The 13,084-nt window shown below is 42.4% G+C and overlaps 1 protein-coding gene across 1 annotated transcript; it reads left to right on the top strand.

Moving 5' to 3' along the window:
* The first annotated feature begins 160 nt into the window (after positions 1-160).
* On the top strand, positions 161-8,389 carry C2H3orf38 (chromosome 2 C3orf38 homolog). Its single transcript, XM_037378149.1, has 3 exons — positions 161-390; positions 2,343-2,563; positions 5,722-8,389. Exons 1-3 carry the CDS (start codon positions 258-260, stop codon positions 6,286-6,288), a joined length of 921 nt encoding a protein of 306 aa, XP_037234046.1. The 5' UTR covers positions 161-257; the 3' UTR covers positions 6,289-8,389.
* The last annotated feature ends 4,695 nt before the right edge of the window (positions 8,390-13,084 follow it).

Genomic DNA, 13,084 nt, shown 5'->3' with positions numbered 1-13,084 from the left:
CTTCCCCTCGGCCAGGGGAACATTTCCCCTCAGGGCCGGGGCGAGAGCTCCCCTCAGGGCCGGGGGGAACCAGCCCGGCCCCGCCGCCCTTCACTCCAGTTCCGGCCGGAACCTCCGCGCCAGCCTCTCTTGCCACCCGGCGCCCGCCGACCGCGGCGCCGCGGACCGCGTAGGGCGCCGTACCGGAACCCGCCGTTGCTACGCGCTTCGGCTGGAGAAGCGGCGGCGGCTTCGGTTCCGCCGGGCCGGGGCCGGCCATGGCGTCGCTGGGGCTGAGCGAGAAGGAGCAAGCCGGCTGCCGTGAGCTGCTGGAGTTTCTGGAGACGGCGGAGCTGATCGCGCTGACGGACACCGTCACCAACCGCCTGGTGCACCCGGAGAGCCGCCAAGGTGCGCCCGGGCCGGGAACGCGGGCTCCTGCGGCGGGCCCGGCCGCCTCCCGGCCTGGGGGAGCTGGGCTGCCCGCGGGTCTCCCGGCCCTCTCGCCCTGCCCCGCCGAGGCTGCCCGTTGCGGGGTGGTGGCCCCCGGTGGGCCTGCCCGCCCCGAGCGGCGCCCGGCTTTGCCCGCGGAGAGCTTGCGGTTTGTGTTGGCCGAGGAGCTTGCGGCTGCGAGCGGCTCGTAGCGCGTTTGTAGGCCTCCAGGATTTGTTTTTCTCTTTTAGACCCCCCTACCACCACCCCACGGTGAGCTTCCAGCGCTGCTGTGCCGCTGCTCTTTGCCCTGCCGGTATTGAGAAACGTATTGGAAACTCAAGTGTCTCTTGCCATTTGCGCTAATAACATTTGCTTTCACGTTTTGAAAGAAACAAGTCTAACATTGAACGTATTTCTTTGTAGAACAGAGCACTTTCAGATGTGACCACCCCCTGAGATTTTGTAGATGTTGAGATTTGTTTCAGAAAGATGTTGTGTGAGTTACTTGAGGCTACTCGGTGTATTGTCCTGAAATATAGTCGTCCAAAAGCCTTGGATAAGTTTCATGTGATATAACTCAGATCCATAAGATTTGTCAAACACATCTCTTAAAAAGGGCTTATGCCTGTATTTTTCTTCTTTTTTTGACCTATTTTTGGCAGTGGTTGTGACTTAAATTGAAAGGTGTTATTTTATTTTTTTTTTATTTCAGCTTTTAGTGTCTTGTTTAAATGTACAGGTTTTATCGGTAACATGTTAAGTACCTAGCCTCAGCTCAGGTGAAAACTGGCTACCACAAGTACCTTAAAAATGAATTTAATTTTGTCATGTTTTCTAATTTTGTCACAGAGCCTTATAGCTGAATTTTTTTGGAACGTTACATTTCAATGTACTGTTGCTGTGCTACAACACATGGTGTTTTCTTATGAGCCTGGGACTGGTAATTATGTTACTGTGGAAATAAAACAGGTGTAACTCCATTTCTGTCGGTGTTTGGGAAGCTAGATGGAACCTCACTTGCACAAGCTACTGCATATGGTCTGCAGAACAGCAAGCTTCTGGTGCTAGAATTCTCGTTCAACATACGAGGAATCAGAGATTACCTCAGTTACCTCCCTGCTGTATTTCTGTCAGTTTTCTGTTCACAGGAAACATTTGAAAACTTACATATTATTCAAAATAACAGTGTGTTCTCTGACCAAACCATGTGAACTACCCATTTGATCTAGACATCAAGGTTCACATTCCATATTCAGAAGAACCATAAAAGATGTGTCTGGTTCTTCTTCCTCTGTGTAATCTTGCTTCCAAGAAGACAGGTGGATAGCTTCTTTTGGAATATCCCAGAGCATTTCAAATGGGGAATTAAACCAAGCTCAGCTTTTGCTAAGTGAAGGTGCTGTATGGTGACACGAAGCAGGAAGCCCTAGATGATTTCCTGTTAAATGAACTTATTTTGGAGTTAAGGCTGGCTGTATCTCAGGAAGTATAGCTGAAATGCATTATGTGCAAGAATCTTTATACTTCTTGAAGCATTTGAAGTTTCTAAACAGCTTGAAAGTACTTGAAGAATATTAGTAATTTTATTTGAAAGAAAAAAAAGTTGCATCATTTTCATCAAGTTCAAAAAATACATAATAAGTTCCAAGTAGTCATCTGTACTGGAAGTAGGTATTACAAGATAGTAAACTCTTCAGCAAAAACAGCATAGTCTTTTAAACATGTTCCCAAGTCTTTGGGTATCTTCTGTGTTTAATATGATTAAGTCAGATTTCAATTTACAAACGAACTTTTAAGTGTTTGCATTTCTTTTAAGCTTGTCTTGTACTGTGTTTGGAGGTGCTGGTCAGGAGTTTAAGAAATGGCATAGGTTTGGGTTTTGATCACGAGGGAAGCAACTGCTAACTTAAATTTTTCTTTACTTGCAGAAGCCATTCATGCCGTCTTGGTTTATAGCCAAAGTGTAGAAGAACTTTTGAAACGTAGAAAAGTTTACCGAGAAATAATTTTTAAGTATTTGGCAGCACAAGGAATTCCAGTGTCTCCTTCCTCTGACAAACACGTACTTATTGATTGTGTAAAGCAGTACTGGAGCGGGCAGCTCACAACATGTGCCTCAGAGTCAAGGGAGAGAAAACCACACGCAGAGGTGAGTGCTGCTTTCTGAAAGACTTGAGGATGTTTAGCGTTTCTTTTGCAGGATAACCAGTGTTAACATTCTAATGTACATCCAAAATGTGGCTCTTCACCTGTATTTAGGGACGTTCTGAATCTCTTTAACTCGGTTTGTATTGTTTTGGGGTTTTGGTTTTTTTTTTGTTTGTTTAATTAATCATTTAAAGGTGTCCGTGCCAACGTATCACCTGCAGAGCATGGTCTTCTGTTCTGTTTCGCAAAGTATGTTAGTGCATTTGAACTCTAATGTATGGGGTCTTCGTGCTTTTAATTTTTAAGTTGTACTTTAAGCTAAAGTAGAGGGTATTCACAAATAATTCTGTGGATTCAAGGACAACTAAAACTAGTATTAATGGTACAGAAACCCTGCATCACCCCTTGTCATTTTTTTTAATGTGGTGAATCTTCTTAAACTTTTGGTGTAGAATTCCAGTCATCCTGCAGCCACACCAGGCACTAGCAATAGCACGGGTAGGGCACATCCCAGAGCAGAGCAAAGAGACGCTGTTGATAGTAGCTCATAGGCCAGAAACATCTTTTGGGCTCTGGTCTAAAATGTTGTGGGGGAGGGAGGGAATGGAGAGAAAACTGCCTTTTTGTAAGTGGCCTTGATCTACTGCTAGACATCTACTTCTAGAGAGTAGCGTACTCTCTGTAAGCTGTTTTCCTTATTACCTCTTGCAGTTAGAGTGCAGAATGGATTTTAGCATATTTTTATATCATTGAAATGTAAAGTGTGTAGCAGTGCCAGGTCCATGTATTCTTTTCCCCCCCCTTGATAATAGTAACACATAATACAGTGTAACTTAATGTGTTGAGGCAATTACAGGTGTTTGAAGTTCAGAATTTTGACATTTAGCAAATCCTCGCGGTGTAATGAACTTTCAGTGGTTTATTTGTCTTGGATCTTTTACCGTGTCAGTAGCCACCTTGCTCTTTCAAGTGCTGTACTTCAGAGACCTAACGGGCAACAGCCCCACCAGCTGGGCTGTTAGAGCTCTGTAGCTGCTGATAACCTGTTGCACTGAGCTCGCTCTCACGGGGATTTCTGCATGAGAACGATGATTTAGCTGAGAATTGTTTTCAATACAGTTTTTTTGCGTGTGTACATTGGGGGGAAAAAAGAATTTTGCTCTTGCAAGAAGTCTTCCGAAGTATTACCCCATAGTGAAGTGTTACGACTGAAGGTAAATTAAATTCTCCAAAGTACTTAAAGCACGTTCACAAAGAATGACAAATTCAGCAAGTTTATTTATCATACACGTTTTTCTTTGCCTTTATTTTTTTCTTAATTCTTGTGGCCCTCACCATTTTGACGAAACAGGTAACATGAACCTACGTAACAGAATTAGAAATTAATTACGGTTTATTATGAAACAAATGCAACTTTTCTATATAGAAATCTCAAAACTTTTAATAATTAATTACTTAATACCTACTTAAAACATACTTAATTTAATACTTACTAGACTTTGGTGTTAGCAAACTTGACATTTGGTTTACTTCTCGAAGTCTTGCTGTCAAGTTGCAAATTTTGAGAAGCCCTGCAAAGTAACTGTACGTTTAGTTCTCGTTCAAAAAATGTGGCGCCTTGCAGTTGGTGGTCATGTATCTTTACATTGGAAAGTTTGGGTGATTTTTCTTAAGTAAAAAAATCTTACCTATTGCAAGAGAAAGCAGATGATAAACAAACTCCGTATGTGCCAATTAAGTAGGCTCACAGGACTGTTACCCGAGCATCTGATTGTTGCCTTTTACAGTGACACTTCCTTTATTAAGTAGTGCCCTCTAAACCAATTGTGTTTTTTATAATCCACTTTAAAACCTGTCTTAAATATCTAATTGCTATGCAACTTGTTTCCTAAATGCTTGTGCTTAAACTTTGCTGTTCTTCTACACATAGTTGTAGACAGACCAAGAATTCCAGCTGCAAGGAACAGATTTCTTAGTTTGACTCATAATAGTGTCTAAAAAAATCTTACTGCTTGCTTTGTTGCAGTACATATTTAGCAATACAACAGTTGGGAGTGGTTTGTCACCCTCTGCTGATGCGGTTTTAATAACATGACCCTTGGTTCCTCACTGGTAGTTGCTTTTGCCACTTAACTGTGAATTGGGCTTCAAAACTTCATACCCACCACTCTGTTGTCAGTCTCAGCAATCCATCATTAAACTTAAATATTATTTTGAAGTGTTTCTTGTCCCCCTACATTTTAGATGTGTTTTAGGAGCATGTGTGTGTCATTTTCTGTAAAACAAGGAAAAAAAGGGCACAAGTGGCTTGTCCATAACCTATGGGGAACTAGTGGAAAATGTGTTTTGGATAGTTTCATGCTTTCTTTCACTGGCCCGTTCTTCTCTAAGGCTGCTAAGGAATCTTTGAGACTTTTCAAAATATTCTTTGAAGGTTTGGCTGTCTGCTAGCAATGTTTACTGTGTCTCGCTACTTAAAAATAATTTCTCAGCAAATTCAGTGTTGAACAAAAGACTTTGTGACAGTCTGAAGGAAGGATTTTATGACAGGCTGAATGGACTTGTCTTTATTTCCAGGCTAAGCCTATGTTGCTATGTGAAAAGCCCTGCAGCCCTCGAATCCCAGTGTTGTATTATCTCAGTTTAACTGATCAGTTGCACAATTAGAGAAGTAGCTCTTCTCTAACATGGGATTAGCTTTTCAGGTTGGGTCTGTATCCTTTTTGTTTTTCTGTAACCTTCCGGAAATGTAAAGGGGAGTAAAAAGTTACTAACCCAGGTGCTTTTTACTCAGCAGAAGTTTTGTGTCTCAGAGAATCCTGGTCTCAGGGAAGTTGTTCAAAAATCTTTTCCCTGCCCTTTCTAAGTAGAAACAGGATTTTCCTCTTTGTTTATAAGCTGTAGACAGAGACAAAACTGAAGGACTATTCTAACTGTATTTCAAAGAACCTATCCTGATTCTCTAGGTAAGATAATTGTGATCTTAAAAATAAATGAGATTTTACTTTGTTGTTTTTCTTGAGGCACACTGACTTCAGAGCACTTGAAGAAGGCTTAAAATGCTTGAAATAAGTATTTACATGATTTGGTGGTGTTTTAAGTGGTAGTCTGGTATGTTCAGGCTAAATAGTTATAAGAAAAAAATGTGCTTGATTGCAGAGTCACGGAGAGAGACAAAAGTTACCAGACGATGACATTCATGATCTAGGAGAAGAATTCTGTCAATGGTTCTTTGAAATCCTGAATTCTCAACATCCCTTGGGAGTAAAATCTGAAGGAAGATGGGGACCACAGCATTTTTGGGAGGATGCCAAAATGAAGTTCTGTTACAACACATTAGAAAAAAACAGGGAAGAATATGTTGGTGCGGAAATGGTGAGCCTTCGTCTGCTCTCCTTGGTTAAAGAAGAATGTCTTCTATTCAACCCTAATTTGCACGGCAATGGACTGAAATGTGCCATGTCTCGGCATGGGTTAGTGCTGGTAGCGGTGGCTGGCACGGTTCATAGAGACAACGTTTGTTTGGGCATCTTTGAACAAATTTTCGGACTGATTAGCTGTCCCATTGTGGAGAATACTTGGAAAATAAAAGTTGTGAATCTTAAAATAGTTGGACAGAACGCTCTGGAGCCTGGGATGCAAACTGAAAAACCTTCCATAAAATTTGAGGCAAACCAACTGCAAGAGTTGTATGACGGGAAAGAACTGACTGTGTTTGAACCTTAGAAATTCTCAGCAATTTTTTCATAACTGAGTGACTGGCTGAGGGGGGGATGGTTGCAGCCAAGTGATGATGTCTCTTTTTTTTGAGTCAGATTTGCTGGATGACAACTGAGATACAGAGTCTAAAGTGACTGGTGGTGCATACAGCATCAGGTGATAGTTTTTTGGGCACACAGGTGATTTTGAGCACTTTTCCAAGAGCTAAGAAGTATTTCAGAGTATTACTTCAGATTTTGTACTGTTAGGAGTAGAGTTACTTCAATTGTTCTTGGTTACAAAACATGGTTACAGTTAAATATGGGTTGGCAGCAGTATGTAATGAACTAGAAGACTTGGGATTCAGAATCTGTAAGTTGCTTCTCTTCATGTCAACCAGTTTAAACTCTTATCTGAGTTGTGACAGGAAGTCATTGCATCTGGCTTTTGGAAATTGGGAGTGCTGAGCGTCCAAACGGGCATCTATGTCCCCAGAAAGCCATCTGCTGCTTTAGGTGTTTTTGGAGAGAACAGACAAAATAATGTGAATGGAGACTGCTGCCATGGGTGTTCTAAATGTGGTTCCATCACCGAACAGTAGAAACAGATCAATGGGACAATGCAGGGAACTTAACGTTGTTCATGTTTGGGGGTTTTTTTCCTCCTTTTGGTCAATAGTTTCCTTTCCTTTTACCTTATGGCTCAAAATTCGTAATGAATACAGAGAAACTCGCTGTTCTGTGTCCTGAGCAGACAAATTAAAGGTGGTTGCCCAGGCATCCATTTCTAGCACTGGCTCTCTGTGAGCAAGTAGTTGATTTCATGACTTGCAGCAGCAGTGTACGAACCAAATGCTTTGATAATTATTTTGTATATGCTTACAACTTGTAAGTACTGTATTACAGTAGGTACTGTCTTACAGTAGTGGGTTTTGTATGTTTTCTAAAAATAAGAATTTTACCTCTCTGAGCTGCTTTATTATACTGACTAGAAGTCAGTTTGTTAACACTGGGCAGGAGCAACCACAGGTGATATTTAATAAGTAATGTGATTACTAATTAGTAACTGAAATTATTGCCCTTGTAGAACTTGCATTCTTTTTACTTTTTTAAATTTAATTTATAAAGGAGTAGAGGTGAAACGAGATGAAAACTTTTTCTGCAGCTTGCTTGGATTGTTTGTGAGTTTTGTTTTAATTTTGTGGCTTCACCAATACAATCTGTGAAAATGGAAACATTCCCTGCAACATATCAAAACCAAAAGAACTGTTCCCATGTCTGCCAAAGATGACAAATGGTAAAAGTATGGGTGGGTGAGGGGAAACAAAAAGATTCAGGTATGGACAGAACTGATTTTTATTAGGAGTCTGAATTTTGAGTTCTCTTCAAAAGTTGTTGGAATAATTTATTTTCTAAGCAAAAGTTCAAATACTGTGTTGGAATGTTCTTTCCCAATAAACAGTTGAGTTGTTCCTTCTTCAGCTGCTGGTGTGTAATGAACAAAAATGAACAAAAATGAACCTGAATTTAAAAATTAGAAGAAGTAGTTTCCCCATGCCGCTGAGAATTGCATTGCTTTTCAGGTGAGGACAAAAGCCGACCTAACGGCCTTAAATGGGTGCCTTTTCAACATTCAGAGGGGCAGTCTGTAAGTCAACTAAATATTTTGTCCTGTGCAGAACTGTACTTTGTAACTAGCAGTGTAGCCGTTACTTCAGTCACTGTGTTAAATATGAACCTGGCTGAGGGTGTAGTTTTCATTACTGCTTTAAGGTGATGCGCTGTGGGTGGTCCCCTTCCTCAGCTCGGGTGGTGTCCCTGCCGTGTCTGCGTCCGCATTGGTGCTTGTGCTGACTCTTAGCTAGCGGGAGCGCGGGCTGATCCCAGTGAAAACTCACTCATTCTCCAGACCCTTCAGGCTGATCAGCTCTGTAAGAAGGCTGGACGCACAAATGCTTGAGGACGCATCAGCTTGAGGAGCAGAAGTGAGACTTTGCTTTTTTTGGTGATAACCTGAATTTCTGTGGGATTAAGAAAGTGATCAAGTAGCAGTCTTTGTTAATTCTAACATTCTAACTGTTTATGCTTGATAACCTCAAAATACTGAATAAAATGAGCGTTGTTGTAAATGTGCTTTTTACTAAGGCTGGTACCTAATGAAGTTGTCCTTACTCCTTCAGTTCTCCTGCACAAAGTATGCAAGAAAATGTTTAATTGTCATAGCCTCGTGACCTCCGTGTAAATCGCTAATCTGTTGCAGAGTGGAGTAGGTGCTGTATGATTTACTAATGACCTGTTGATGCAGTTGCTGCTCTTACATTGTCCATCAGGCTGTTAGGAATCTGCGTACATTAGCCTGTGCTCTAGCTGCTGAATGATTACTGATTTTTGCAGCAACTGATTTTGACACATACTTAGGAGTTACTTCAAGTTGTAGTTACCAAGTCGCAGCTGCTGTCAGCAGTTGATGGCTGCTGGGGAGCAGCAGTGATCGCAGGCTGCTGCTGCAAAGTGCAGGAGTGGTACAGTATCTGCTCCTCGCTGAGTATCTGCCTGCTTCTCACTCAGTATCTTCCCACTGTCTCACCACCCGAATATTTGGTAGGCACTGATAGGCAGCTGATGTTGGGTAACGAGGGTTTTGGGGTTAATAACTGCTATGGCTTTTCACCCTGTGGTACACCACGTTCCTGTTTTTCTCCCAGGCCTGCATGCCTGCTTTCAAAGCATGCTCATGCCTTCTAAATGCGTTTGATTTCCACTTGGAAGAAAAGGATTCCCATTTTATACTGGTTCTTCAGGCTCTTCATCTCGCAAGGAGGCCGAGCTGGGTTTGGAAAGCTGCTGCCCAGCCGGCACAGGCTGACCCGTTTGCCGTCAGGTTGTGGTAGAGGCAGAGGAGCGGCGGTGCCTCTGCTCCTTGACGTTTCATCTGTGTAGAAGCGTGTCCGTTTTGTGCCCCGTGAGAGTTGTGAGGTTGTAGCTGCGGTACCAAACCACAGGATATCACAGATGTTTTTCTGCTGTTCTGATTATTGTTTATAATAAGTATCCTTACGGGGAGTTCAGAGTTCAATTTTCAAACCACTGTTGTGCACAATTATTTATTTTTTTTAAGAGTAAAAAACGACTAATGGCAGGGTAAGTTTTAGAAGGTATTTTTAGCTTAACCTTGGCTTTGAGGAAAAAGTTAGGACTTTTTAAAATGGAGTACAGCCAAAAAACTTGAAATGTTTATGGAAGTGGTTTCATCACTGCCTCTAGATGCTGCTGTTGGGAGCTGAAGTAACTTCTAGCTGGGTTACCTTTGGAAGCAATGTCCTTTTAGTTGCATTTAGGACGTTAAAATAAAACAAAACAACAAACTTTAAAACTGTTTTCATCAATTTTCCTCTATCACTATTCAATCAAGGCTCAAGACAGATATTTTCGCTAACAATTTCTTACATATATCACTACTACTTAAGCTGAAATGTTAGATGTATATTTTCTATGTTATTTCTGGAAAGTAATTGAATCGTAAGCAAAATACTGACTTGCAACAAAGCAGACAGGACTTTCTGAATTGTATAAATGTTGAACAGTGGAAATAGTGACCGTCTGTTCTAATCAGCCACACCAGATGGATTTAATTTTTTTGACTCTGAAGTAGGAAGCTTGATGTCTTAAAGCAGCGTGTGAGCAGAACCTCCGTGGTCCGCCAGGCCAGCTACCTCCCCGCAGGCTGTGCTGGGGCTTCGGCTGCGCTTGCTCTGCTTATGCAGAAAAGTGATCACAAGGACACCTGACACAGAGCACTAAACGAGTTCTGACTTGTGTCTGGGGTCTGAATATCCCACGGTGCTCAACTGCATGTTCTTTACCAAATTTGTAACAATAGTGAAAGAAACATGTTTTCTTTGGATGCTCGCTTCCCCCGTGGAATTAAATCTTGAAGCGTATTTAGGAATTTGTAAAAGGTGCCTAAGATTCTTCACCTGTGTTCTGCTTGCTTAGCAATCTGAGGAGGCAATCTTAAGGCTGATGACTAGACTTCATCAAAATATTTTCTAAGTTCTATTTTCTGCCCTCATACATTGCAAAGGTAGATGAGCATTGCCTTTGCAGACTTCACTGTGTGTTTTTCTAAACATTTGGTAATGTCCCATTAAGTGAGCTGTCAGCTGGACTCTTGCTTCCTACATCCAGTTCCCTGAACTTAATGCTGATTTCACCTGCTGTTTCAAAAGGTGTGGGTTCTTCATTGCTGCCAGAAAGACCTTTTCACATCTCTTTATTGGTTTGAAAGGGTTACGGCCCAAGAACCAGGAAGATGCATAAGCACCATAGATGCTTACCTGAACAAAAGAGGCTCCTGGGATGGTTGTGGGATGGTTATGAGATAAGGAGACCTGGAGAACAAGGAAACTCGTGAGCACTAGATACTTGGCTGAACAAAAGAGGCTCCTGATGGCTGTGAGTTAAGGAGGTGCCTGGATAATCTCCCCTTCCAGAGGTGTGCAGGACCATAAAGATAAAAAAGTTACAGAAGAATGGCAGCAACCTGAGACCCATATGACCCCTTGGAGAGACGACTGCACGCGTGGACCAGACATTTGGTTCTAGGAAATCTCACGGCTATGTATAACTTTATGGTACATAGCCTCTGAAAGTTTGCGGGGTTGGGGGAGCACTGGCGGCAGAGCTGCCCCGGTGCCCCAGCGCGGCGGTGAAGGCCGTGCCTAGGGGCTGTGCTGCCCGAGCCTCACCAGCCGCACCGGGCTGTGCACGACGGCCAAGCCACAGAGCAAGGGGGCACGCTGGGTGCAGCAGGTCTTTGTATCGAGTTCACAAACTTCTTGTAATACCCTCTGGTGGTGGCCTCAGAAGGAGCTCTGTTGTTATGATACGGAGAAATAGTGTGAAATAGGGACAATGGACATCGATGGTGATTGTATGTGTCTGCTCAAGGAATGTGGGTATGGTGACCGGCCATGGGTGCGGTGTCTGGTCACATAGGCACACAGCTCTGAGGAGACACCTACCCTTCTCCCTCTAACAAAGGGGCTATTTATAAAAAGGATGAGAAAAGGATGAGAGACATTCCAACGTTATCTAGAGGAAGGGAGTGCTAAGTCTCCTTGCTGGAGAAGATCGGGTGGTCACAAGAACATGAATCACCTACAAACCTGCAAGACCACCACATTCCAGGAAACGGACTGATAAGCTAATTAACATACGAAGCGGGGTTTAGGTAACGAATATGTATAGGCGTTAATTGAATATTCATTTGTTTCATTGTATAAATGTGAGCTGGTTCCTCACCTCGGGCATGCACGCTTGTGGAGGAGCGATCCCCCGTGCATCTGCGCGCAATAAACATACCTACTTTATAACTTTCGAGTTATAGAGTCTAATTCCGCATGTCAGTTAAACCATTGGCTTGAGGAAAACGGTGTTTGGAATTGTGGTATTTTCTCACCTGAAGTGTTTGCAAGCAGTAGCCTTTCTCACAGCGGCTGCGGAGTGCTGACAGTCGTCTTCATGTGTTTTAACTGAAATCAGGCAGGACAGAGATGTTAAAAGTTTCCCTGCTCAGCACTCGATGAAAGTGCAGGTTTTTAATTCTGTCTGGATGCCTTCAGAAACATACAGATCTCCTAATTAGTAGGTGTTATTTCGAAATGGGAAGCTAATGGGATGTCGGACCCTAAATGCAGCTAAGGACGTTTCTTCCAGCCAGGGGTCATACTGGCTTTGCTGATCAGAAGTCAAGCCTGCAGCAGGAGGTGGGGGCAGGCAGGAGCCTGCAGAATCAGCTGTGTTAACCCTTCAACAGATATTTGTGCTGTGTTTTTTCAGAAGAGGCTGTAGAAAACTGTCTTAATGCGGTACACCTTATACATGGCTTTTACGCTTTTCAAATAGTATGAGTTTGACTCTATTTGTAAAATTTTTGCTAACATTTTTTTTAGCAGTTGAAATAATTTGTGTAAATCAAATGCTTTTTGGGGCCTGTAGCTGAACATGATTTAGTATGAATGATACAATTGTTTAAAGAGATCAACAGATCTAAAGATGGTGACAGAATGTGTAGAGTAAGTTCATTGTACAGCGTGATGCTAGGCAGTAACTGGTAGCAGAAGAAATCCTAGCGTTAGAAAATGTGGAAGGCGATTGCAGCAGCAAGACTGTACCGTTGCAGAGTACTGTATCTTTACCCTCTCTGTGTATTTTATTACATGTGAAGATCTAATATTACATATAATGTGCAAATGCAGCTACTTTGCCAGCATGACATTACTAGGAACTGCCGTGTTTCCTTGTATCAATCTTCAGGCATCACCTGCTGCAATGTATTTTTTACCTTGTGACTAAATTCTTGATCTCTTCAAACTCAACTGAGAGAGCTCAACAGGTTTAACTCTTATCTATGAAGAACTGGAGGAAAAGAATGTTTGCTTGAAATACTGATTCTTCTCTCATTCCCAGTAATTTTGGACAAGTGTCACATACTTTTCGACAAATGGGTTTTAAAGAGTCACACATTTATTGGAGTGGAGCCTTAAGATGGGTAAGTAATGCCACATTCTTGTTAGCGGTTTCCTCTAATGCTGCTCATGTTTGAAATTCAGTGTTGAAGCACTTACAAGACCGTGAGTGACATAAGCAGCTAAATACGGTGTTTTGGGTGATGAACTTTAGCGTTTATTGTTCCGCTTGCCCTCCCCACCCCCCCCCTCCCTTATTGTCTTTGTTACGGCAGGAAAGGCACTTCTGCTTCTTTTTGCATTGCTTGCTGTTTCTTGCAGTCTTTTATCTATCTCGATAGCTTGCTCTTTTTC

This window comes from Falco rusticolus, chromosome 2, assembly GCF_015220075.1.
Source record: "Falco rusticolus isolate bFalRus1 chromosome 2, bFalRus1.pri, whole genome shotgun sequence".
Taxonomy (NCBI): Eukaryota; Metazoa; Chordata; class Aves; order Falconiformes; family Falconidae; genus Falco; species Falco rusticolus.
Note: the sequence above shows the minus strand (reverse complement) of the source record. Positions and strands in the feature narration are given on the sequence as shown.

Bases quoted from the DNA above. Each gene is read 5' to 3' on its own strand.
- C2H3orf38 (XM_037378149.1), top strand. From the start codon at position 258: ATGGCGTCGCTGGGGCTGAGCGAGAAGGAGCAAGCCGGCTGCCGTGAG. The intron at 391-2,342 runs GTGCGCCCGGGC...CTTTACTTGCAG, and splicing joins GCACCCGGAGAGCCGCCAAG to AAGCCATTCATGCCGTCTTG. The intron at 2,564-5,721 runs GTGAGTGCTGCT...GCTTGATTGCAG, and splicing joins AGAGAAAACCACACGCAGAG to AGTCACGGAGAGAGACAAAA.